The 25,913-nt window shown below is 44.9% G+C and overlaps 1 protein-coding gene across 1 annotated transcript in view; it reads right to left on the bottom strand.

Annotated features, from left to right (window-relative positions):
• Positions 1 to 24,693, bottom strand: part of COPG1 (COPI coat complex subunit gamma 1) — a 51,442-nt gene extending 26,749 nt beyond the window's left edge. Inside the window, exons 1-10 of the mRNA XM_068252701.1 lie at positions 24,565 to 24,693; positions 12,583 to 12,635; positions 11,698 to 11,778; positions 8,671 to 8,742; positions 7,570 to 7,649; positions 3,563 to 3,638; positions 3,384 to 3,476; positions 1,861 to 1,947; positions 1,477 to 1,634; positions 1,256 to 1,389 (exon numbers count right to left, since the gene is read on the bottom strand). Of these exons, the coding sequence (XP_068108802.1) occupies positions 1,256 to 1,389; positions 1,477 to 1,634; positions 1,861 to 1,947; positions 3,384 to 3,476; positions 3,563 to 3,638; positions 7,570 to 7,649; positions 8,671 to 8,742; positions 11,698 to 11,778; positions 12,583 to 12,635; positions 24,565 to 24,601 (871 nt within the window). The 5' untranslated portion in view covers positions 24,602 to 24,693. The remainder of the gene's footprint in view (positions 1 to 1,255; positions 1,390 to 1,476; positions 1,635 to 1,860; positions 1,948 to 3,383; positions 3,477 to 3,562; positions 3,639 to 7,569; positions 7,650 to 8,670; positions 8,743 to 11,697; positions 11,779 to 12,582; positions 12,636 to 24,564) is intronic.
• Between the last annotated feature and the right edge of the window lie 1,220 nt (positions 24,694 to 25,913).

Below are 25,913 nucleotides of genomic sequence, written 5' to 3'. Positions count from 1 at the left end.
CCCTAGATTAGGGCCCCCCACCATTATAGCCAGATCTGCCCCCAGTATAAAATTATAAACATAAAATAAAATTGTACCCCCTCTTATTTTATTGTCCCCCCCCCAGCTGCACATTTTACCCCCCACCCCCCACCAGGGGTCCACGCACCCCCATAGGAGCCAGCCAGATGCCCCACCCCCCACCCAGGCAGCCCCCTCGGTGGCCAGATCTGTTAAAAAAAAGGATTAGAAAGCAGCCTGACTCACCTTATCTCATTCCAGCGATCAGCCTGCAGCCCAAGCCTCCGATCGCCGCTCTGCACGCAGCCCTGTGATGCCGGTTACCGGGTCCCGGCTTGATGACGTCATCAAGCCGGGACTCGGCTATTCAGCATCACAGGGCTGCGTGCAGAGCAGCGATCGGAGGCTTGGGCTGCAGGCTGGTCGCTGGAACAGGAAAAGGTGAGTCAGGCTGCTTTCTAATCCTTTTCTTTTAGCAGATCCGACCACGGAGGGGAGGGATGAATGATCACGCTGTTTGCTACAGCGGTGATCGTTCATCCGTGGAGGGGTTACTAATTGGCTACAAGGGAACATTTTCCCTTTCACCAATTTGTATTGCAGCTGTTAGTGTCGGGAGGTGCGCTCTGAAGCGCACCTGTCCCTGCACAACAGGGCTGCAAGCAGGTCAGTATATCTACGTCGCTGTGGCTTGGAGAGAGCCACAGCTGACGTAGATATACTGTATTAAAGGACAAAGTGGTTAAATCTGCAAGATATGATGTCATATGCAAATGTGATATGTATGTTATGTGACTTATTCCCAATAAAAATCTTATCTTAAAAAAAAAAAATGAAAAAAGATGTTATACATACCTGGAGCTTCCTCCAGCCTCATAAGCCTGGATCGCTCCCACGCTGCCGTCCTCCGCTGCCTCTATTGCCGGGTCCAGTCACTTCCGCCGGACGTGGCCAGTCTTCCGCATGCACAGGGGCTCCCTCCGGCTCTGTACGCATGCGCCAGAACAGTACAGAGGGAGCGCACTGTGCTTGCATTGACTGGTCGAAATGACAGGACCCGGTACGGGCGGACAGAGGTAGCGGAGAAAGGCGGCATGGGAGCAATCCAGGGTGATGGGGCTGGAGGAAGCCCCAGGTATGTATAAATCTTTTTCTCGTGGCCTCTGGTTCTCTTTAAAAACCATCGGTGCTGACTACTTTACCAAGGTGTTGCAGAGACTTAACACATTGGAACTCCTCTATAGCCGTTACTCACCGGACACGGCAGGGGCCAGCTCTTTAGCGGTGCAGGATGGCAGGTTCACAATGGCGGACGCAGCCTCATAAACAACCATCTCATGTTTGTTTCTTAAACAACTCTCAATAAAATCAAACAGAGGACTGTCTCGGCTGAAAGAGATAATAAAAAAAATGATTGCAATCTATGCACTGGTCTTTGACATGAAACAGCTGTTCACACATGGCAGGGCCTCTTACTTTCCATCCTCCTCCTCCAGCAGCTTACTAGCCACCCGGATCATCATACAGTAAGCAAAGGGAGACTTCAGACCATGGCGCATGAACTTGCTCAGCATCTTGTTGACAGAGAGCCGGTCGTTTTTACGGACGTGGTAGAGCAGCCCCAGGGCGTGATACTGAGGGAGTGGGGAATAAAATCATGGCATGTTAGTATGAAACACAAGACACAGAACATTTATATCACGCTTTTCTCCTGGCAGACAAAGCGCCAGAGCTGCCAATGGGGCGCGCTCTATAGGCAGTAGCAGTGTTGGGGAGTCTTTCCCTAGGTCTCTTTACTGAATAGTCACCGACATGCCAGAAAGTGGAGGATATTCATACTTTCATGTATAGATCGCTTACCTGTACCATGATATTATCACTGGAGGCTGCTTCCTGGGCCTCATTCACCCAGCGCTTCACTACATCAAAGCTGGTCTTCAGGAGGTGCTAAGGGGAAGGAGAAATGATATAGGAAATGAATTGTCAAAGAGATTTCAAGAAGGAGCTACTGGAAACATATCAGGATCTTTAGGGTGGCTTTTTTTCCAGCATCTACCAAAACCTGAAATATCTGCCACTTAAAGAATACCCGAGGTGACATGTGACATGATGAAATAGACATGAGTATGTACAGTGCCTAGCACACAAATAACTATGCTGTGTTCCTTTTTTTCTTTCTCTATCTCAAAGAGTTAAATATCAGGTATTTAAGAAATCCCAACTATAAAACACTTTCCTAGCAAAAAATGGCTTCTGAGTGCAGGAAAGAGATAAAAAGGGACAATAGTTCATAAAGTTTAGCTCTGGCATACTTCAACGAATGTGTCATTGAGCAAAAACAATAAAACAGTTCAAACTTAAAAAGTAAATTTAAACAAAGTAAAACTGTGGAATATCTTAAAAAGTCATTTTTAGGAGAAGGAAGATAGATATAATTTTTTATTTCATTAGCTTATTTTCGCCTCGGGTATCCTTTAAACTAGCTCCCCCACCAGGCTAGTGCAGGTAATACAGAAGCGCACCTGACCCTAACTCAAGCTGTGAATACATTATGTACTCTCCATTGATGCAGTCCGCCATCTGTTTTCCTCCCTCTGTTGTCCTGTTCAGCTGTAGCTCACCTCAGAAAAAAAAGTCCCCTCCATCTTTAAATTGGCGCTGACCATGAGACACGCAGCAAACAAGACACGCAGCATACAAGGGAGTGAGCATAGTGGATGGTTGGGAGGTGAATGAGAATGAAAGCGAGAGAACAGACAGGACGGGCACTGAGGAAGCCCACAGACTACAGGGGCCTGGAGGAAAGCCCAAGTACGTATAAATTCTTTTGTTGTGTACTTTAACCCTCCCTAGCGTTCTGATTATATGCGGCACACGGCCACAGTAGGGTTTTTTTTGGCTAATTTTTTTTTTTTTTAACATGTAGCTAGCCTAGCGCTAGCTACATGCTTCCCCACTCCCTTCGCTATCCCACCCACCCCTCCGATCGCCGCCATCGCAAATACCCAACAGGAAATCCCGTTCTAAACGGGATTTCCTGTATGGGCTTCCCCCGTCGCCATGGCGACGATCAGACTGACGTCATTGACGTCATGGGGAGTCCCGATTCACCCCATAGCGCAGCTTGGCCAGGCTACGCAAAGGGTCTGCGGGGTGGGGCTCTCTTTCGCGGCGGGTAGTGGCAGATCGGCGGCGATCGGAACAAATATGCAGCTAGCAAAGTGCTAGCTGCGTGTTTGGAAAAAAAAACTATGCAAATCGGCCCACCAGGGCCTGAGCAATCCAGCACGGCGGTACTCGTTCGTAATGCCCAGCTGGTTAATGGAAACCAGAATCCTGTCTGTAAATCCATAAAGCAGAGGGGAAGAAGCGGAGACACTCACCAGAGAGGAGACCAGGGCGGAGCTGGAGACGCTGGGCACCTTATCCACGATGGCTTGTTTCATGTAACGCTCAATGGCCTGCAGCATGGTGCTCTGTACAAACACAGACATCACATTATTACACCACAGCATTGTTCATCTAGAGGAAAGAGAAGCAGGATGGCTGGAACACAACGTACATCTGTGATCTTACACAGCGCTCTCACAGCCGGCCCTCTGTAACTGTCATCTTTGCCCGTCATGTCTTTGGTTAAACTGAAAGCAAAAAACAAGACATCAGTAAAGATCATCAAATACTGTCTGAATGTCTTTTAGGCTGATTTCACAGTGGGACGTTAAAGTCCCACGTTACAGCAGCCAGTAACGCAGCCTAACTCACAGCAAGGATAAATCAATGGGCTGTTCACAGTGCACACGTTGCGTTACATAGTAACGCAGCACGTTTAAACAAAGTGCTGCATGCTGTACGTTATACTGGGCTAAGCAGCGTTAGACTGCTTGCACATGCTCAGTAATGTTGGAGCAGGTCTCCCCTCCTCCTCCGAGGCCAGCCACATGGCTAATTAATATTCACTGCACTGTGGTGACTCCTGGTGGGACTGTAGTGTTCTCCGGATCATGAACGAATCGTTCATTTGATCCGGATCTTTTTTGTTAGGCGAATCATCCGGATCATCACAATGAAAGATTCGGTTCACAGTGGATGTCTGTCTGGAAGAAACAGGAACATACAGAATGTACAGTGCAGGGAAAGTCCTGTCATGCCAAATCCAAATAAGCTTTATTGGCAGGACCAAATACATTTAGCATTGCCAAAGCAAAACAAAACATTAACATAGGGGGGGGGGGGGGGGATTGTGGGAATAAGGGAAGGATAAAGGGGGTTGGGGTATATAGTCCATAGGTGTGTGGATGATGTAAGGGACAGCATGGGGGCCTGGGATATACAGTCCATAGGGGGGTATTGGGGGTTATACAGTCTATGTGGTATCATCATATGCTAGTCATTTCACCCAGTCTGCTTCCCTAGTAAAATGATTCAAATGATTCGGTTCAAAGATCCGGATCTTCTCAACGATCCGATTCAAATGATCCGAATCTTTAATAAGATCCGGACTTCCTATCACTAACCTGGAGTGGCTGCTTTGAGAGCTGCATAACGCGGCTCAATCTGACGTCCAACTTCAACACCACCATGCGTTGCGTTAGGGGCACGTTATGCGATCATAACGTCCCCTAAAATGTAACGTCTTGGTGTGTAAGTAGCCTTAAGGTACGTACACACATCTGATATTTCTGAACGACTTGTTATAACAACCGGTCGTTTAAACGACAGTTGGACGTGTGTGTACGTTCGATCGTAAGGCTGATAGCAGCAGTTTTGACTGATCCGTTCGACGGACGTTCAAACGACAGTCAGGTCCATACATGTGTACAATCAGCTTGTTGTTTGAATGTCTATTATTGCAAAATAATGAAATGATCAAACGACTTGTTGTTTGAAAGTCTAAGTCGTTTGACCTGGTCCATTGTTCTATCCAGTCCATTGACCAAACATGTAAATTAGCTGTAATTAGCATTTCAAACTTTTGTCGTCTGTGTGTACAAGGAGTCTGAACGACTTTTTGTTTGAATGACAAAGTTTGAATGGCAATCTGGCATAAAATCAGATGTGTGTACGCACCTTAAAGGACTTACGAGCCCAAATTAAAAAAAAAAAAAAAAGTTGTGTACCTGTATGATTTTTGAAGGTTGAAGGCACGGAGGATGCCATCCGCACCCTCAGTGCAGTTGCGCCAGGCTGTCTCCTGTAGCGTGGATCGGGGGGCCCTAGAGCTGCGCAGCTGCACTCGCATCTGTGCAGACTGCGCTCACGCGGCCTCCTCCGGCGACCATTTTTGAGGAGGCAAGAGAGCCCAACCCGGGCTGTGAGGTCGGGATCCGGTTGGGGAAGACCCGGCGGAACTGCACAGAGGGCGTGGATGGCGTCCTCCGTGTCTTCAAAAATCATACAGGTACACAACTTTTTTTTAAAATTTGGGCTCGTAAGTCCTTTAACCACTTTACCCCCGCGCGTACGTATTTCTCCGCCCCTTTTTCCATCCTTTAAAAACCAGGGACGGAGAAACACGTACTTTCCGCGTTCCCGACGCTGCCCGCGCTCCCGCTCGTAAACACGCCGCCCGCCGCTAGTAAAACCGCCGCCGCCCGCTCGCCCAGAGATCAATGAACGGGAAAATCCATTCCCGTTCGTTGATCTAAGCCCCGCAATGATCAGCTGCTCTCCTATGGGCAGCGCGATCATTGTGAGAAAAAAACTCACGTGTCCAGCCTCCTTATTCTTCCTCCAAGCTTCCGGAAGGAAGCTTGGAGGTCGCATTAAAACAAAAAGTTACTGTGGCCATCTTGTGGCCAAATAGTAAACTACACCCTACACATTTTTCACATACAAATAAATGACTTTTACACATAAAATTAACTCATTACCTCCCACACTCCCCATTTTTTTTTTTTTTTTAATTAAAAAAAAATTAAAAAATTTACAATTAAAAAAAATACATAAATAGTTACCTTAGGGACTGAACTTTTTAAATATTTATGTCAAGAGGGTATAACACTGTTACTTTATAAACTATGGGCTTGTAATTAGGGATGGACGCAAAACTGAAAAAAATGCACCTTTATTTCCAAATAAAATATTGGCGCCAAACATTGTGATAGGGACATAATTTAAATGGTTTTATAACCGGGACAAAAGGGCAAATACGTTTCATGGGTTTTAATTACAGTAGCATGCATTATTTAAAAACTATAATGGCCGAAAACTGAAAAATAATTATTTTTTTCCCCACATTTTTCCTATTTTCCCATTAAAACACATTTAGAAAAAAATAATTCTTGGCATAATGTCCCACCTAAAGAAAGCCTAATTGGTGGCGAAAAAAACAAGATATAGTTCATTTCATTGCGATAAGTAATAATAAAGTTATAGACGAATGAATGGAAGGAGCGCTGAAAGGTGAAAATTGCTCTGGTGCTCAGGGGGTAAAACCCCTCAGTGGTGAAGTGGTTAAGGCTTGCAGGACAACTGCCTGTTCAGGTGATATGCTGAGTTACAGTTATCTGGCACTAAAGGGGATTGGCTGATGCCAGTGTGCTTTCTGGTTACTTGGGACTCAATGTTAGAAATAGGCCCAGTTAATACAGTACTATACCTCACTCTATATACATACCATAAACTCTGTATTAAATGTTAAAATGCAGTAATTAAAGGTGTATTAACCTTGAGAGGAACAGCGGTGGAACCTGGTGTTTAAGCACTGCAGAGCCCACAAAGAGCCTAAGAATTTGGCTTTCACCACTTTGAGTACTGCCAGCAATTTGTGCTGTTGGTTGAGACTTCTGGTTAGTTGAGTTCCGTATAACTGGGACTCTACTATATTTGCATTAACCCTTTCCAATCCTATGTCGGACATTAGCCCTTTCTTGCACAGATCCAATGAACGTAATCCATCATGGGTAAAATGGTTACCGCTAGGTGACAGACAAGTCTGACACGTTGATTGCCGCCGGCGCAATCCTCTGCACCACATAATTTAAAAATTACGTGGGCGGATTTTGGCTAATCACTAGGTGCCATTGCCAGATCTAGTCCGACACTTTCATCCCCCTAAACACCACTTAATTATTAAATTACAGGCGTGCAAGGCGGAAGAGCTACAGCGCTGAAGCTGGTGCTAGCCCCGCCCCTCCATCCGATGCTGGGTCGCCTCCCCATTTTTCAAGTCACAGAAAATGCAACTGTGTACGCCAGGCTTTCTCAACCAGGGTTCCTTGAGGACTCTGCAGGGGTTCCTCAGCGTTTTACCCCATCGTGGGGGAAGTATAATAGAGCACACTATAATAGGTGGTACTGTAACAAGAAGCACTAAATTGGGGGGTCAGGAGACAGTATAATGAGTGGCAGTGTAATTGGAGATAGTGAAATTAGCAGCCTAACCTACTTAAAGACCATGCCTCCTGAAAAATACATGCAGGGGTTCCTCGAGACCTAAAAATTGTTTGCAGGGGTTCCTTGAGATCCAAAAGTTATTTACAGGGTTCCTCCAAGGTAAAAAAGTTGAGAAAGGCTGGTGTACGCAGTTAAGAGTGGCAGATGATTGGGAGCAATGAACAAGCTACTCACCTACTAGTGACGATAATGACGTCCTCAGATATGCTTGCCATCTCCTTTATGGTGAGGTAGCACATTCTGCGAAGGGTAGGCTGTGAAAACATACAAGACCATGAGAAGAATAATAATGTTTATTTCACAACCAATCTCGAATGTCATGTTTCTGTAACAAGTCAAAGTGAAATCCACTGAATGGCTGATGATGGCAAAGGAATTACCACTATTCCTCAGCTTCAAGCAACAAGACAGCAGCTGTGCTCTGCCCCTAGGTCAGCGTAGCTATACTGCCCGTAAAACAACAGATCCGTGTCTATTCTGCTTCCAGAACATTCATGTTCTCTCTCCCAATCTTTTTATTCAGATTAATATTGAAAGATGACCTAAAAGCAAAAAACTATTTAAATTTAAAGCTCCCACAAGAGATGAAAGTGGGATGAGAGTGAGCATGTGGAAATAGAGAGGAGTACAACAATTCTAATACTCTAATTATTACAGAAAGTCTCTACTCCGGTACCTCATCTCTCAGCTTATAACAATAGGGAAGAAAACAGACTAACATTTTTGTAATCCAAGCAGGATAAGCAACAAAATGTACAGTTAAACAAAAAATACTCCTTTATACTTTGTCACTTGTAAAAAAGAAAAAAAACTAGACATGTGTCAGACATGAGGAATCCTGCAGCAAAATCTTTGTCGCCCTAGCTTACAGCCTGTGTTGCCTTTCCACAACTCCAGCTAGCCGTGTTAGGCAGTTAGGGCCCTTTTCCACCTGCAGTCGCTAGCATTCACGCTGAACGCTAGCGATTGCTGAATCGCAAAACCGGCGATTCCCCGAGGTTTTGCGGCCGCGATTTTGCTATGCTATGCACTGCATAGCAAAATCGCGGCAAATATCGCTCCGCCGCGCGTTCGCGTTCGGGTAAAAAACTAATCGTGGTAGTGGAAATGACCTACCGCGATTCCTATGTTAAAAAGCAAACCGTAGCGATTGTAAAATCGCTAGCGGTTTGCGACTTTGCGATTCAGCCAGCGCAAACGCGCTGGGGGAAAAGGGCCCTTACAGTTTCCTACATTTCTAAAGCTTTCAAGAAGTCTTGTTTAGGAGCCACTTACATCATTAGACTGGAAGAGCTTGGTCATAGCGAAGAAGGCCTCTGTGGCTTCTGTAGCCCCCATGTGCTCACCCTATAGGGAAAAGGACACACGCATTATCTAGCTTTCAGCAGAGTTGGAAACAAATATATACAGTATGTGGCCACAGGCAGCACAGCAATTGTATCACAATTTAAATAAATAAAATGATGGCTTGTTCTAAACAAATGTTTTAAACTTACATATGTTATCTATCCAATGCATGTAAGAATCTCTTTGATCACCATATTTAAAAAAACAAAAACAAAACACATCTGTGAAGAAAACTACAGACAAGGCTGATTGTTAAGTAAGTGAACCTGAACTCTTGCACAGGACAGAAGGAAAACACAGATAAATGCACCCTGTATGTATTTAGAGAGTTTAGCCTGTCTTATTCCCCCTCATCTGTGCCTAATCTCCAGTGTAATTTGATCTGTCAGCTGTGTTAGCTGGCTGCCTCAGCAGAGCAGCTAATTTGTAAACACAGGATGTTAACAATATGTCTGCTTCCATGAAAGTAGGAAGTAGATACATTTTAGATTGATTGCAGGACTACTATCAGCTGTAATAAGGAAATGTCTTTCTGTAAAGCTGCATCTACACGAGTAGATGCGGATTGATAAGATCCGACAGGACGGATCTCCGCACCGCCGATTCCCTGCTCGCTCCCCGCGAGGGGACAATGTCAGGGAATCGAGCGGAAGATAAGCGGCGCCGGCGGGGACGAGCGGGGAATCGAATGCGGCGCACGCGAGGGGGCGCGGCGGGCGTGCGGAAGAGGCGATCCGGCGGCTAATCGAGCCGCCGGATTGCAGCCTCATCTACCCGTGTAGATAAGGCTTAAAGGTTGTTATGCTGTTGCGTATCTTTTAAAGGAGAGAGGAAGTTCTGAGTTCAGGTCCGTACTGACATTGACAGTTAAAGTAAATATTCTACAATGAGCACAAGTGTGTTCCCCATTATAAAGAGATTCACAGGGAATGGTAGCCTGGCCCATCTCTATCATGTGACATTGCTGTGGCCTGGCCAGCACAGAGGCAGCAGATTAGTACTCTCAGTCTGCAGTGTCACAGTTCAGATCCTCCCATGACCCAAAGACATCCTAGTAAATTATATTTGTTGACATCCTCCACCTCTTCACAAAAAAAAAAAAAAAAATTCTAAAGAGAGTTAAAAAAATGAAAATAAAGTCCTTGGAATAGGGTTTAACTTCTAGACAACCGCGTCACGCCAAAGGGCGTGATTGCGGCGGCAGCCCCAGGATCGCCTAAAGCCAATCTGCTTGAATGATGGAGCTCCGCTCTGTCATCAGTCTCCCAGCGGCGATCGCCGCTAGGAGACTGTTAGACTGTGAAGCTGCCATCAATTTACAGCGCTGCGATCTAAGGCAGCGCTGTACTGGGAACAGCCATGTGACACGGCTGTCCCCCTGGGAGGCAGGAGAGCAATTGGCTTTCTTAGGCTGAAACCTATGTAAGCTGATTGCTGATTGGCTTGTGGGGGGAGGGAGGGGCTGATATAAATTAGTAGTATTTATTGTAAAAAAAGAAAAAAAAAAAAGAAAAAAAAAAAAAGAAAAGAAAGAAATATTGTTCAAAAAATAAACATCCTAGGAGCGATCACAGCCCACAGAAATCTCTGTTGGTGGGCAGAAAGGGGGTAGAGGGGGTGGGGCAAATCACTTGTGTGCCGAGTTGTACCGCCCTGCAGCAAGCCCTTAAAGCTGCAGTGGCCTTAATTGTGAAAAATAGCCTGGTCACTGGGGGGAAAAGTCGGTGGTCCTTAAGTGATTAAAGTGAACTAGAAGTAAGCAGTGTGTGTGTGTGTGCGTGCGTGCGTGCGTGTGGTGGGGGGGGGGGGGAATTCAGAGGGAAGACTGTGGATTCCATAGAGCCTTCCCGGACCTCTCTCCGTGTTCTCATTTCTCTGCTGTCCTGGTGAAATTCCTCAACCCACTGTGCAATAGTACCTGCCGGCCACAGAGCTATTTCAAATGTTGTGGGGAGTCCAGTGCGGTAAGAGGTCCATCAAACCCCTCGTAAAAGTTCCAATCAATCGTACAATCCACATAGGACTCGACCCTCCATGGATGATTCAACTGGTATTTATTGCATTCATTAGCGGTGATATAGCACACTGAAGTGCTTTCAGTGTGCTATATCACCGCTAATGAATGCAATAAATACCAGTTGAATCATCCATGGAGGGTCGAGTCCTATGTGGATTGTACGATTGATTGGAAATTCCTCAACCAGCAGGTCTAATATGTCTTCAACCTCCTCGGGCAGGCTTCAGAAGTACTTGTGCCCTGAATATTCCTGAAGACCAGCAGATCCATTATGCACTCCCACAAGTCTGGGCTCACGCATGTACAGTACGGAGTCGCACGTCTTCAGAAGCACTTGGGGATACAAGAGTTTCCGAAGCCTTCAGAGGAATCCCGAAGGTGCCAAATTTTAACTGAGGACATAGCTAGAACAGTGGGACATAGCAAGGACTGGGAAGGCTCTATGGGATCCAGTCTTCCCTCTAAATAGGAGAGTATAACTTTTTTATTTTTCACAGCTGGCTTCAGGTTTGCTTTAACCCATTAGCAGCTACAAAGGCATTTTCTGATTTGAGATACAGTGCACTGCTTTTGACCTCAGCCGACAGAAACTGTGCTGTAAATTCTTGGAATGTTTTGATGTCTCTCTGCTAGCAGAGGATATAGAAACTGAAGTCCTCTTTTATTGTCTCACACTGCCCCCTAGTGACAAGTGGCCATACATACACCTTACAGCAGTACTAATTAGTAGCAAGGAAATGTAACAAATAAAAAATTAAAAAAATGTGTTAAAATAAATTGTCCTGGAGCACTTGCGAGTCTCTAATAAGGGATAAAAACCATAAAATAAACATTTGTCTTAGAAAGGAGCCATATATAACCCTTCCTTTCCAATCCTTTCCAACGAAAAACGAAACACACCACAACGTTGGATGAGGACGCCAGCAAGAAGGACCTACCTGGTTTATCAGGTACAGGATCTTGGTCAAGATATGAGCACATTTTCGAGGGTTGATCGGAGTCTCGTTAAACAGACGAGCCTAACACAGAAAGCAGTGACAGGAATGAGAGGCGGCACACAAACCTCTGAATCGTATCACAAGTAATGTAGACATAACAATAAGTTCCGCTAAGTAAGGGAATGATTTGCCCTGTGCACTATTGGGGCACCACGCGGGTTATCAGCCAAGCAAGAAAGGACCACAGGAGAACATCAGACGTGCTCACTAGCAGAACTTCTGACCTCATACTTTATCTCACACCAGCAGGCAATCAGTGCAGCTACTCTGGTGTCACTTACGGCTTACGCTTGGTACACACCATGCAATTTCCCGTCACATTGATGGGTGAAACCAATAATTTCCAATCTTCTCCTGATCAATAACGGGGTTGATTTTATGCCCTAGATCTAAAAATCCATCAATCGTGAGCAGATCGCGACATGTCGTAAATTATTGGTTTAACGCGTCAATCTGACGGGAAATTGCATGGTAGCATTACACCGAGCGGCAATTATAAGTACTATGGAAGTGTACAGCTCACTCATGTTGCAGCTTCACATATGCATTATATAGCTGTCATTTTGGCAGTTTGGTACTAATTGGAAACAATTGACTGTAACCACCCAACAGGCATGAGAAGACGATCACACAATCCGGCTGTAGTGCCTGATATTTTCTCCCAGACTGAAGTATCTGCTTTCATCTCTAAAGGGGAATAAAAGCCAAGCCAGGTGTCCCTATAGGAGGTGGCAACACACTCTGCCTAACCATGGTCTGGGGTGCTCAGGCTCCCATAACAAGGAGGATGTCTGATATGGAGACAGAGAGGAGACACAAGCTCACCTCCTGGAGAACGGCGCTCTTTTCAAGGTGTTGGAAAGGATTAGAGCCGCCACCTAAAACAACAAAATAGAAACGGTCAGAGAAATCCTATATTCTGGGGACATCACACACACTACAACCTGCATGAGAAACCTTGGATGCATAGAATCCTTAAAGCAGAACTTTCCCCCTCCCCGGCTCATGCAGTTCTGTGGTAGGAATAGTTTAATTACACTGAGCGTTGCTTTTTAGTGGGAGGGCAATTTCTGTCTTTTAGTCCCCTATACTTTCCTAGTGGTTCTGTGTCACCGCAAGCTGCTTGGGGATTCTGTTGTACTGGTGCAAGCACCTATCCCATAGAGCCATATCTATCCTGTCATGCACTGATGAGGACAAACGGTCTGAAACAGGCTGTCTGCAGGCTGGGTTGATGTGGCTCTGTAACATTGATAAGCTATAGGCTTGCTATACACCAGCGGTTCTGGATGTAAGCCTGGCTTCAGGGGCATAAACAGATAATTTGCATATTTATCAGTGATGGGAAGTCACAGTTGCTCACGTAAAGTGTAACTGTCAGGCATAAAATCACAAATCAATTCTTTATTTTTATCTGGTAAACAAGTAATAAGTTTGCTAACCAGGCAATCCAAAAGTTAAAATCTCTATTACTTTTCTTGTTTATAAATGATCATTCCCCAGTTTACCTGACTCTTATTTGGTACGTTAAAAAGAAGTTGCAGGGCATGCTGGGTTGTCCTTTTTTGCTTTTGTAAATTAGTTAAGTCTGAGGGGAAGTAAAGAAGCAAAAAAAAAAAAACGTAAAGTCAGGTAAACTGGGGAATGATCATTTATAAACAAGAAAAGTAATAGAGATAAAACTAAAGAATTGATTTTTAATTTTATGCCCGACAGTTACACTTTTAAGAGAAACCATGACCAAGAATTGAAATTCATTCCAATCAGTAGCCGATACCTCCTTTTACATAAGAAATTGTTTCCTTTTCACAAACGGATCATCAGGGGGCTCTGTATGGATGATATTTTGATGAAACCCCTTCCCACAGGAAACTCTGAGGACCATGGTCCTAACAGCTTCCTGCCTATGAACCTCGTTGCATTGTGGGAAATAGCTGTTTACAGCTGTGTCCAACTGCCAAAAAAGCAAGCAGCATCTACTTCCATTGACCTCACCTGCCAGCAGTAAAAATGTCACTATGTGATAAATGTCAGAATGTAAATCAGGGAGAGGAAGGATTTTACAATGGACAAACACTAACTAAATAATTTATACATAATTATTGTAAAAATGAAGCACTTTTTATATTATTTTCACTGGAGTTCCTCTTTACATCCTCTTTAACCACTTCAGCACCAAAGGGTTTTTTGCTTAAAAACCAAAGCAATTTTCACATTTCAGCGCTCCTCCCATTCATTCACCAATAACTTTATTGCTACTCATCAGATGTAAATGATCTATATCTTGTTTTTTTTGCCACAAATTATGGTTTGTGAGGGTGATATTTGCTTTTAGTAATTATGTTATTATCTGTGCATTTTTTGGCGAAAAATGAGAAAAAAAAAAGAAAAAATACACTATTTCTCCATTTCCATCCACTATATTTTTTAAATAAACAATGTTACCATAGGTAAAACCCACACATTGTATTTGCTAATTTGTCCTGGTTATCTCAACATTTAAATAATGTTCCTAGTACAATGTATGGCAATAATATATTAGTTTCTGGTTTGTGATTTTTGCTTTCTCATTGTACTCTATCAGTAATGAAAAGCCCTTATCTTCATGATTAACAGTAATACACTCTCATGGCATACCTATTTTAAAAGCTAAATCCCAAGGGTAACTATGTATTCTCTTTTCAATGCTGTCACTTTTGTTTTTTTTACAAGTATTTATTTAGGGGTATAGAGTGAATGAAAAGCAATAAAACTGTTATTTTCATGTAGTTTTTTTCCAGTAAAAAAAAAAAAAAAAAAAATCACATGACTTAGCCCTCAGTTGTCAAACACCACAAAATCTATTCTCTCACTTGTCACGGTTAAAATGATACCCTATATACATAATCAGATAGCTTATTGGGCATACAGCACACTGTTTACCACAAGTACGCCTATCTACTCCCCTGAGCTTCAGATAAAGTTTTGTGGGGAGTAGATAAGCGTAGCAAGGGAGGTGAAGTGGTTAAAGAGGAACTCCAGTGAAAATAATGTAATAAAAAAGTTCTTCATTTTTACCATAATTATGTATAAATTATTTAATCAGTGTTTGCTCATTGTAAAATCTTTCCTCTCCCCGACTTACATTCTGACATTTATCACATGGTGACATTTTTACTGCTGGCAGGTGAGGTCAGTGGAAAGAGATGCTGCTACTGATTGGGATGAAGTTCAATCCTTGGTCACGGTTTCTCTTTAAAGGTCTGTGCTAGTGCACATGTGCAAGTGGGGAGGGGGGGGGTTCCATCGCTGGATCGGTCCGGTGCAAGATGGGGAAGCCTCTGGAAGATCGAGAAGCCCCCCACTCCCGAGGTGAGTATACCTTAGGGGCACTTTTTTCCCTCCAACAGGTACACTTTAAGTGATAGATTTTTTTGTAAATGAGAGTAATGATTCCCATACCATATGTTTAAAAGATCAGTTGTCAGTCAATAAATTGTCAATAGTAACTAAAAAAATGTACCAAAAATCTATTACAAATGAAGGCCCTCTAAATGAATGTTCAATCATTTTATCGACTGAACAGTAATCCTAAAAGACCATTCTTGTCTGCATTGATCGCGGCAGGAGTAGTATGAAGTTAGCAGATGGTGTGCTTCACATTCTTGCTTATCACACAATGTGGAAAATCTGACTTTTTGCTAAAGTCAAATTTTCAGACAGGAAGAGACAGCCTTGCTGCGATGTACTCTTCTATCACCATCCCATTATATGCTCTTAAGGCATACATGTCAAACTCCGGACCGTGGGCCAAATCTGGCCCTCAGAGCAATTACATTTGGTCCTCAAGTAGTTTCCCCACTTTGCATTATGTTTGGCCCACTGTAGAGCACCAGGGAAGCTATACTGGAGGTGAAGCTCTAGAACAACATGGAAGCCATATGGGGGAGGTAGGGGGAAAGCGCTAAACACTAGGGAACTGTATAGGGGAGGGTGGGGGCCACTAGACACCAAGGATCTGTGTATGGGAGGGAGGACCACTAGACACCAGATAGCTGTAAAGGGGAGAGAGGGGAACCACTAGACACCAGGGAACTTTATAAGGTGGCCAGTAGACAATGAGGTTGGGCCCACGGCTAGGTCCCAGTGTTCAGTGTCAGCCCACTTTGTATTTGAGTTTGACACCCCGTCTTAAGGGGTGTGAATGGAGCAGAAAATGGGAGGGTGGTAGGCGGGAACATCAAAGCAAGCCCGCCTCTTCCTGCTTGAAGATGTGACTTTAGCCAACAGTCAGATTTTTCACATTACGAGGACTGGGGGGAGGGGAACGGACAATGCACAGAGCTGGGTGGATCAGCACGACCGCAACTCTGTATTGTACTTTGGGGAAAGGCGGAGACCCGCGTGGCGATTTGACGACAGGAGAGGCAGAGCTGCAGCAGAAAGCTCTGCCTCTAAGGGTAGCAGAATCCATGTCCAAGTTGGTCGTGGATGTTTGCACAGGGATTTAGGGTGTCTAAAGCGCTCGTTATGTGGTGGTTTACACCTAATGAGACTCTGAAGCGAGCAAAAATTGCTATTTTTAGTTTTTTTACTTGCTCGTTCGCTTCAGAAGTCTCATTCTGCTGCAGCTCTGCCTCTCCTGCCGTCAATCGCCACGCGGATCTCCGCCTTTCCCCGCCCCTCTCTGTGAAGGAAGCGTGAGAGGGGCGGGGAGAGGCTGCGATCCGCGGCAATTGACATCAGGAGAGGCAGAGCTGCAGCTGAAAGCTCTGCCCCTTCCAGGAAGCGCCAGACGGATTGCCCCCCCCCCCTCGGGGGATTTGGGGGGTCTAAAGCGCTCGTTTTGCTGCGAGGATGCGGCGGTTTAGATCTAATGAGAGGACTGAAGTGAACTAGCAGGTAAAAACAGCAATTTTTGTTTGTTTTAGTCTCTCTTAGGTGGCACACGTGACTGCTTAGCCACAGTCTTAATTCCCTGAAGTGGAGGGGCAATTATGTACACAATGTTCTGTTCAGATGGGTGGCACTCCTGGCATTTCCCTGGCAGTGTGGACCCAATGCATGTTTACAAAGTTGCAGTTTTTTCTGCTAGGCAGCGAGGAGCTAGAATCTCTATCAGCTTTTCATTGTTCATGTCTCCATTGGGTCTTCCTATCCTTGGGACCAGTGGTGAGCTAAATCATTTTAAGGAATACACAAACTGTCATTTGACATCAAGAGCTAATGAGAAAGCTGCCGATCAGTTAACTAGCAGCTAATTAATGACTCAGCTACTGGTTTGTTGACCAAATTTGATTACTGTAAGGACATAATTTCTGGTCACTGTCAAGGATTATTAGGAACACCATGCTAATACGGTGTTTGACCCCCTTTCGCCTTCAGAACTGCCTTAATTCTACGTGGCATTGACTCAACAAGGTGCTGAAAGCATTCTTTAGAAATGTTGGCCCATATTGCAGTTGATGGAGATTTGTGCGATGCTCATCCAGGGCACGAAGCTCCCGTTCCATCACATCCCAAAGATGCTCTATTGGGTTGAGATCTGGTGACTGTGGGGGCCATTTTAGTACAGTGAACTCATTATGTTCAAGAAACCAATTAGAAATGATTCGAGCTTTGTGACATGGTGCATTATCCTGCTGGAAGTAGCCATCAGAGGATGGGTACATGGTGGTCATGAAGAGATGGACATGGTCAGAAACAATGCTCAGGTAGTCCATGGCATTTAAACGATGCCCAATTGGCACAAAGGGGCCTAAAGTGTGCCAAGGAAAACATCCCCCACACCATTACATCACCACCACCACCAGCCTGCACAGTGGTAACAACGCATGATGGATCCATGTTCTCATTCTGTTTATGCCAAATTCTGACTATCGAGACTCATCAGACCAGGCAACATTTTTCCAGTCTTTAACTGTCCAATTTTGGTGAGCTCGTGCAAATTGTAGCCTCTTTTTACTATTTGTAGTGGAGAGGAGTGGTACCCGGTGGGGTCTTCTGCTGTTGTAGCCCAACAGCCTCAAGGTTGTGCGTGTTGTGGCTTCACAAATGCTTTGCTGCATACCTCGGTTGCAACGAGTGGTTATTTCAGTCAACGTTGCTATCAGCTTGAATCAGTCGGCCCATTCTCCTCTGACCTCTAGCATCAACAAGGCATTTTTGCCCACAGGACTGCCGCATACTGGACGTTTTTCCCTTTTCACACCATTCTTTGTAAACCCTAGAAATGGTTGTGCATGAAAATCCCAGTAACTGAACAGATTGTGAAATACTCAGACCGGCCCATCTGGCACCACAACCATGCCACGCTGAAAATTGCTTAAATCCCCTTTCTTTCCCATTCTGACATTCAGTTTGGAGTTCAGGAGATTGTCTTGACCAGGACCAAACCCCTAAATGCATTGAAGTAACTGCCATGAGATTAGTTGATTAGATAACTGCATTTATGAGAAATTGAACAAGTGTTCCTAATAATCCTTTAGGTGAGTGTATATATTAAAGGACATCCAAGCTTAAAGTGTAACTGTCGGGCATAAAATCAATTCTTTATTTTTATCTGGTAAACAAGTAATAAGTTTGCTAACCAGGCAATCCAAAAGTTAAAATTACTATTACTTTTCTTGTTGATAAATGATCATTCCCCAGTTTACCCGACTCTTATTTGGTACACAAAAAGGAAGTTGCAGGGCATGTTGGGTTGTCCTTTTTTGTTTCTCTACTTCCCTACTGTTTGGCTGATGCCTCTTTGCCTCCTGTTTCCCCTCCCACACCTCTGTTTCTCTCTGATTGGCCAATATTTCTCATGCTGTGACAATGCACTTTCTATAGTGAAGGGCGGGCAAATCAGGCAAAGGAGAGTAAGGGGGGAAATGACATCAGGATTGGCTTAAAAATAGCCAGTTAAAATGGGAAATGCTAAGAAGAATTTTCTCTTTTTTTACTGTAGAAAAATCACTAAAATTAAAACGTGGACAGTGCAATACATGTTAAGCAAGTAGAACAAATATTTATCTACTTATATATGTGTTTTTTTCTAAAATAGTATGGCTCACAGATCCTCTTTAAAGAGAAAAGCTACCTGGATCTTCTTCCAGCTCCCTAGCAGTCTATCAGTGCAATGCTAGCCCCTCTAAGGGCCCATTTCCACTTGGGCGGTGCGAATCGCCGCGGAAAAAATTTGCATGCGGATGCGAATTTCACATGCGTTTGTATGCGAATTTTCATGACGCTGTATGCGAATTTAACCATGGCAGTGCCTGTGTGCTTTTCAATTCATTGCATGCGAATTCGCATGAAAATTCACATACAAACGCATAGCGGTATGTGGTATGCGAATTCTGATGGCTCTGCCATGCAAATTTTTGACGCGGACGAAAACGCTCAGAAATTCTGACAAGTGGAAACAGTCCCATTCACTTGTATTGGCTATGCGAACCCGCATGCGGCAAACGCATGCGAATTCACGATAGTGGAAATGGGCCCTTAAAGATCCCCGACCACAGCTGGCTTCTGCGCATGCGTGCCTCTCTCGATCATGCTTACGCAGCTGGGAGCGTTCTGTACTTGCACAATTTTAATCTTTGTGAACTGAGCAAGTGCAGAATGCTTTACAGCAGTGTGATCAAGGGAGGTGTGCAAACGGGCCAACGCATGGGCAGAAGCCAACAATCATAGCAGTGGTAATGGATATTTTAGAGTGGCTATTGGCGCACAGCGGAACTAAAGCAAATAACCAGATTTATTGCAGGGGCAGGAAGAAGCCCCAGGTAACTAAAGCTTAAAGGGGTTCTGTGGAGTCTTTCAATAAACAAAAACAGAAACTTACCTGGGGCTGCTATCAGCCCCTTGTAGCTGTCATGTCCCGCGCCGTCCTCCTCTGATCACTCGTTCCCCGCCGCCGGCACCAGTCATTCTTCTAACAAGACGAATAATGTGCGCTCCCGCTCATGTCTCCGGGAGCTTACTGCGAAGGCACAGTACGAGGTTTTCTTGTACTGCGCCTGCGCAGTTAGCTCCCGGATGCAGTATGAGGTTTTCTTGTACTGCGCCTGCGCAGTTAGCTCCCGGAGCCGCAAGCACGCACGTGGCCAGCCATGGCCACGCAGCCACGTGACACACGTAATTAGACAGGGAGCGGCGGCGGGAAATGAGTGATCAGAGGAGGACGGTGCGGGACATGTCATCTACAGGGGGCTGATAGAAGCCCCAGGTAAGTGTCTTTTTTTTTTTTTTTTTTTTGAAGGACTCCACAGAACCCCTTTAATTTCTCTTGCAGCTCAGATGTCCTCAAAAGTGGGATCATACTGTGAAAAATAAAATTTCAGTAAATACTCTTAGGTAATTAAAAGAACATTTGAAAGTATTTCCAGTGTATAAAAATGTTTACCTTTGCTGCAGAGAGCAGTACAGGCTTGCTCATCTCTGGCTAATCAGGCAAATGTAATCACTGCTGTCAAGAATCTCTCCGTCTGTGTCTTCACTCTGCCAACCCCCCCCCCCCCCCCCTTTCTGCTGAAGTGACTCAGCTATTGCCTGGGTGCTGTGTCTAGTCAGCAGAGGGAGGGTACAGAATAAAGACACAGGTAGAGAGCGTCTGCTGGCCAGCAATGATTATCGGGTGGTGTATTTGCATTTTTCAATTTTCAAAGCTCCCACTGACTTGAACCCAAATGCAATTGGTCAAAATACTGCAGCAGGGACAACATTTGTGGAAAATCAAATCAAGTCGGATCACATAATGGAGCAACACACCACGATTGCTATTTTTCTGGTAGCAGAGCAATCGGCAAAACACATCCGAAAATAACACTGGAATGCAAGCAGAGGAAAAAGGCCCATACTGCTTCCCTCAGCCATCTCTCCACACCTTCTTGGATTGCAGCAGTGTTCTCCCCAGGCTCTTACAGCCAGTTGCTCCACCCAGCTAGTTTTGGTGAGCACCCGGCTGTCATCAGCTGTAAGCATAGTTGCTCACAGAGGCACCGGCCCTGCATTCTCTCATCTCGCCTTACCCCGCTACTTTTTCATGCCACCCGGCTGGAAAAATTTTCTGGGGAGAACACTGTGGCAGTAACATCAAGTGTGCCGAGAAAAGCAAGCAGGAAATGCCCATGCGACACTTACAGCTCACCCATTCTAAGAGATAGACGAACAAGGGTAGGAGTTTGGGAGGTAAACCCACTTTGATGTAATTTATCTACAACTATCCTGCTTACTTCATAGTAAAGAAAATGAAAAAGTGTACCCGAGGCGTCACAAACTTCAAAAAATAAATATGTATCTAAAAAGAGGGAAACCTCTAGATCCTAATGAGTCTTCCCACACCATCTTCCGGTCCCTCGTCGCAATGCATGGACCCCCAGAATATTACAGACAAGGGCTTGTCAGTAATACCATTAGGGCCTCATGCCTCCTCAGGCATGAGAGACTCTGGGCTACTGCACAGGCATGGCCGCATTCCTGTCAGACGAGGAGTGCTGCCTCAATGTTAAGGAGAAACCGTGACCAAGAATTGAACTTCATCCCAATCAGTAGATGATATTACCTTTCCCATGAGAAATCTATTCCTTTTCACAAACGGATCACCAGGGGACTCTGAATGGCCGATATTGTGGTGAATCCCCTCCCACAGGAAACTGAGGACCATGGTCCTGGCTGTTTCCTGTCTGTGAACCTTGTTACATTATTGGAAATAGCTGTTTACAACTGCCAAAATAAAGCAGCAGCTACTTCCAGTGACATCACCTGCCAGCAATAAAAATGTCACCATCTGATAAATGTCAGAATGTAAATCAGGAAGAGGAAAGCTTTTACACAGGGCAAACACTGACTAAAAAATTTATACATAATTATTGTAAAAATTAAGCACTTTTTTTTTAAAATTACATTATTTTCACTGGAGTTCCTCTTTAACCCCCTTGGCGGTATGATTCTTTCTGTATTTTAGGGTCTAAAAGCGGTGCAATTTTTTTTTTTGCACCCTTTCAGACCCTAAAACCTGGAAATAAAATCATGCTGCTAGGGAGAGAAGAGGAAGAAGTAGAAGTATGGCGGCCGACATCGGGATCCCCCAGGAGGTATGTAAAACCGCCCGCTGCGCACTATACACTGCACACAGCCTCCGGCAGCTACCCCAAGCAGAGGTTGGGATTACCGCTCTTTGCTGCGGTTTTCAGCCCCGACCCTAGCTGGGGATAACCGCCAAGGAGGTTAACCTGCTGGGCGGTCTGGACGAGCTCAGCTCGTCCAGTACCGCCGGAGCCTGCCGCTCAGGCCCTGCTGGGCCGATTTGGCTCAAATAAAAAGCAGCACACGCAGCCGGCACTTTGCCAGCCGCGTGTGCTGCCTGATCGCCGCCGCTCTGCGGCGATCCGCCGGTGAGCAGCGGCGAAAGAGGGTCCCCCCAGCCGCCTGAGCCCAGCGTAGCCGGAACAAAAAGTTCCGGCCAGCGCTAAGGGCTGGATCGGAGGCGGCTGACGTCAGGACGTCGGCTGACGTCGATGACGTCACTCCGCTCATTGCTATGGCGACGATGTAAGCAAAACAAGGAAGGCTGCTCATTGCGGCCTTCCTTGTTTATTCTGGGCGCCGGAGGCGATCGGAAGAACGCCTCCGGAGCGCCCTCTAGTGGGCTTTCATGCAGCCAACTTTCAGTTGGCTGCATGAAATAGTTTTTTTTTTATTAAAAAAAAACCCTCCCGCAGCCTCCCTGGCGATCTTAATAGAACGCCAGGCAGGTTAAAGGACCACTATTGCAAAAAAAAGTAGGCAGTTAAAATCTGACAGAACCGTTTTGGGCCAGTCCATCTCTACATGGGGGTTTCTCCGGGTTAGCTTTGTTTTAACAGCATTTCTTGAACAGCAGTTTTACTGCCAAAATAGTAAGATACCAGCCATCCTCCCTAATCACTTTCACACTATTTTGTCAGTTAGACTTTGCAACTGCTGTTCAGGAAATGCTGTTGAAAACAAAGAAAACCAAGCCCCTTACTGCCATATTTATTTCCTTTAAAGAGGAACTCCAGTGAAAATAATGTAATAAAAAAAGTGCTTCATTTTTACAATAATTATGTATAAATGATTTAGTCAATGCCTCAATTCACTAACCTTAACTCCTGTCTTTAATAACTCTTCTGAGCTGTTTTACAGTTATCACCATGGTGATAGAATTGTGATAACTGTAATACAGCTCAGAAGAGTTATTAAAGACAGGAGTTAAGGTTAGTGAATTGAGGCCATTGTTTGCCCATAGTAAAAAAATTTAAATCCCTGATTAACATTCTGACATTTATCACATGGTGACATTTTTACTGCTGGCAGGTGATGTAGCTGCTGCTTGCTTTTTTGGCAGTTGGAAACAGCTGTAAACAGCTATTTCCCACAATGCAACAAGGTTCACAGACAGGAAACTGCCAGGATCATGGTCCTCAGAGTTTCTTGTGGGAGGGGTTTCACCACAATATCAGCTACACAGAGTCCCCTGATGATCCGTTTGTGAAAAGGAATAGATTTCTCATATAAAAGGGGGTATCAGCTACTGATTGGGATGAAGTTCAATTCTTGGTCACGGTTTCTCTTTAAAACAATACCAACTGCCCAGCCTCCCGCTGATCTCTTTGGCTGCAGTAGTGTCTGAATCACACACCTGAAATCTGTTTCCTCCCACATCCCCAAAAAATACAGCTAACTTAATTGGCTTCCCTCTAAAATTGACACAAGACCACGATGGACATATAACAATGGTAAGGATTAGATAGTGAGCTCCTCTGAGGGACAGTTAATGACAAGACTATATACATTCTGTACAGCGCTGCAGAAGATATCAGCATTCTATAAATACTAAATAATAATCTGAATGCTTGAGCAGGGTCTATAGCTTAAAGTATTAGAGGCAGAGGATCAGCAGGAAAGCCAGGTAACTGGTATTGTTTAAAATGAAATAAATATGACAGCCTCCATATGCCTCTCACAAATGACAATTTTTTAGCGCTCCAATGGCAAGTTTACCTCTGACTTCCTTTTGCAACCCAGAGACAGGAAGTGAGGGGAAAGTTGCCGAATGGGAACACAGCTAGCAGTAATATTAATACAGAATCATCCTAGTCTAAGTAACTACATATGTCTAAACAAATATTTGACTAGCTATCCTTTGATGATACTGACTCCCCCAGGTTCCCACCTTTAGTCTCAATTTCCTAGAAAGATTAGACACTAGATATGCAGCCCTCCAGTTGTTGTATGAGAGTTTATTGTTCTCTTTTGAGATTGATTACCTATGATGACCTCATATCCTCTAAAACCTGTGTTCCTCTGTCCTTTTTACTTAATGATACAACACGACTTTTTTTTTACTTTTTTACTAATTATCAATACAATTGTGTTTACTGTCTGTTGTAACTTTTTTTATGATGTATTCCATTGTTATGGAAAGTTTTCCTATGATTGTTCTAATAAAATCTTTAAAAGCAAAATAATTCTCCCAGTCTAAGAGTACACAAAAACTTTAAGTCAGAGTCCTAATTTAATAACAAGGGTGTAGTCTGTGAGGGCCTGTCCTGGTAGAGCTGCTCTGACAGGTTCTCTTGTTAGCAGTGGTGAGTGACCTGACTGTCCCTGGAAGCCATGCAGGTGGCAGGTATGGTTCGGGTGATCAGGACTGATCTCCAGGGGACATACTTGTCCAGCCTATGGCTGTGTCAGGAGATGAGGAACCCCCTCTGGCCTGCATGCCGGGTATGAGAAGTGCTCCCAGCCCCCCATACAAAGCACCCCGGTCTCCCACCCCCACCGAGGCCACAGCTCGGCCTCCCCCCGGACCCTCACCGGACTCCTCGTCCTTCTTGTCGAACTTCTTCAGCATCTCTGTCCCCTGGTGCAGCGATCTCCGCCACTTCCTGCCAGCCTGTCACCGGGACACGTCACCCCTGACAACACATGCCGCGCATGCGCCGCGGCTACAGGATCCGGCTGGCGTTGGCCGGCGCATGCGCAGTGATAGAACGCTGGTGGAACACAGGGCACGCGCGGTACAGCCTAACACAGCGCACATGCGCAGATCTCAAACATATGGGCGGTTTCAAAGCTACCGAGCTGGGCGCAGCTGGAATGTGCGGTTTCCATGCGCCCTCCAGCGGATGTCTGGAGAACCTTCAGCAGACCCGAAGTAAACTTTCATCTGTGCCATGTTTGTTCTATCTATTCTGCAGGTGTAAACAGGGCTGGTGTTATGTCTAAGGTTGGCCACTAATGATCCAATCTTTTTCATCCAATCTTACCATTTCTATGTAATATAAGGTAACTGCCTGAAGTATCCATTCAGTATATTCACTCAATTTACCCTTATACTACATAGATTTGGTAAGATTGGATGAAAAAGATTGGATCATTAGTGGCTACCATAAGTATCATCTTTGTCAAGGGACCCTACCCGGACTATTTAGGTAGAGCAATTTGTATATGTCAAAGTATCATACTGCTAAATTTTAAACTACCAGGTAGGATTCAAAGACAATTGATAAGAAGATGTCAAAGTATCATACTGACAAAATTAGAACTACCTGGTAGGATTAATTGACAATTGATAAGAAGATGTCAAGGTATCATACTATTAAAATTTGAACTACCTGGTAGCATTAATTGACACTTGATAAGATATCAAAGTATCATACTATCAAAATTTGAACTACCTGATAGGATTAATTGACAATTGATAAGATGTCAAGGTATCATACTATCAAAATTTGAACGCCTACGCCCTTTTCGTATAGGTAGCCAGCTCGCCTTCACATTGCAGCAGCCATCAGTGCCAGTCATTTCTCCGCTAGTCTCCAGTGCAGAAGCTTCCTCTTCTTTTCTGTCTCCAATGCTGCCCATGTCCATCGCCGCCGGCCACAATGCAAACATGAGAGCTAGGTGGCTGCTGCTCAGGCGGTTGGCAGCAGAGTACTGCGGTCAAGTGTTTGCCTGATCTCCCTGCATTGTATAGAGTGACCAGATTTTTGTGGGTCCAACCTGGGACGGGGAGGGGGGCGTGGGGGGGGGGGGGGAGGCGGCGCGCGCCGCGATGAAAAAAAGGGCGTGGCCATGACATTGTATGGGCGGAGCTAACGTAATGATGTAACAGCGAGGCATAAAAAAGCAGTGATTACGCCATGATGTGGACAAACGAGACT

The sequence above is a fragment of the Hyperolius riggenbachi genome, chromosome 9 (assembly GCF_040937935.1).
Source record: "Hyperolius riggenbachi isolate aHypRig1 chromosome 9, aHypRig1.pri, whole genome shotgun sequence".
Classification (NCBI taxonomy): Eukaryota; Metazoa; Chordata; class Amphibia; order Anura; family Hyperoliidae; genus Hyperolius; species Hyperolius riggenbachi.
This window is presented reverse-complemented; position numbering and strand designations above follow the sequence as displayed.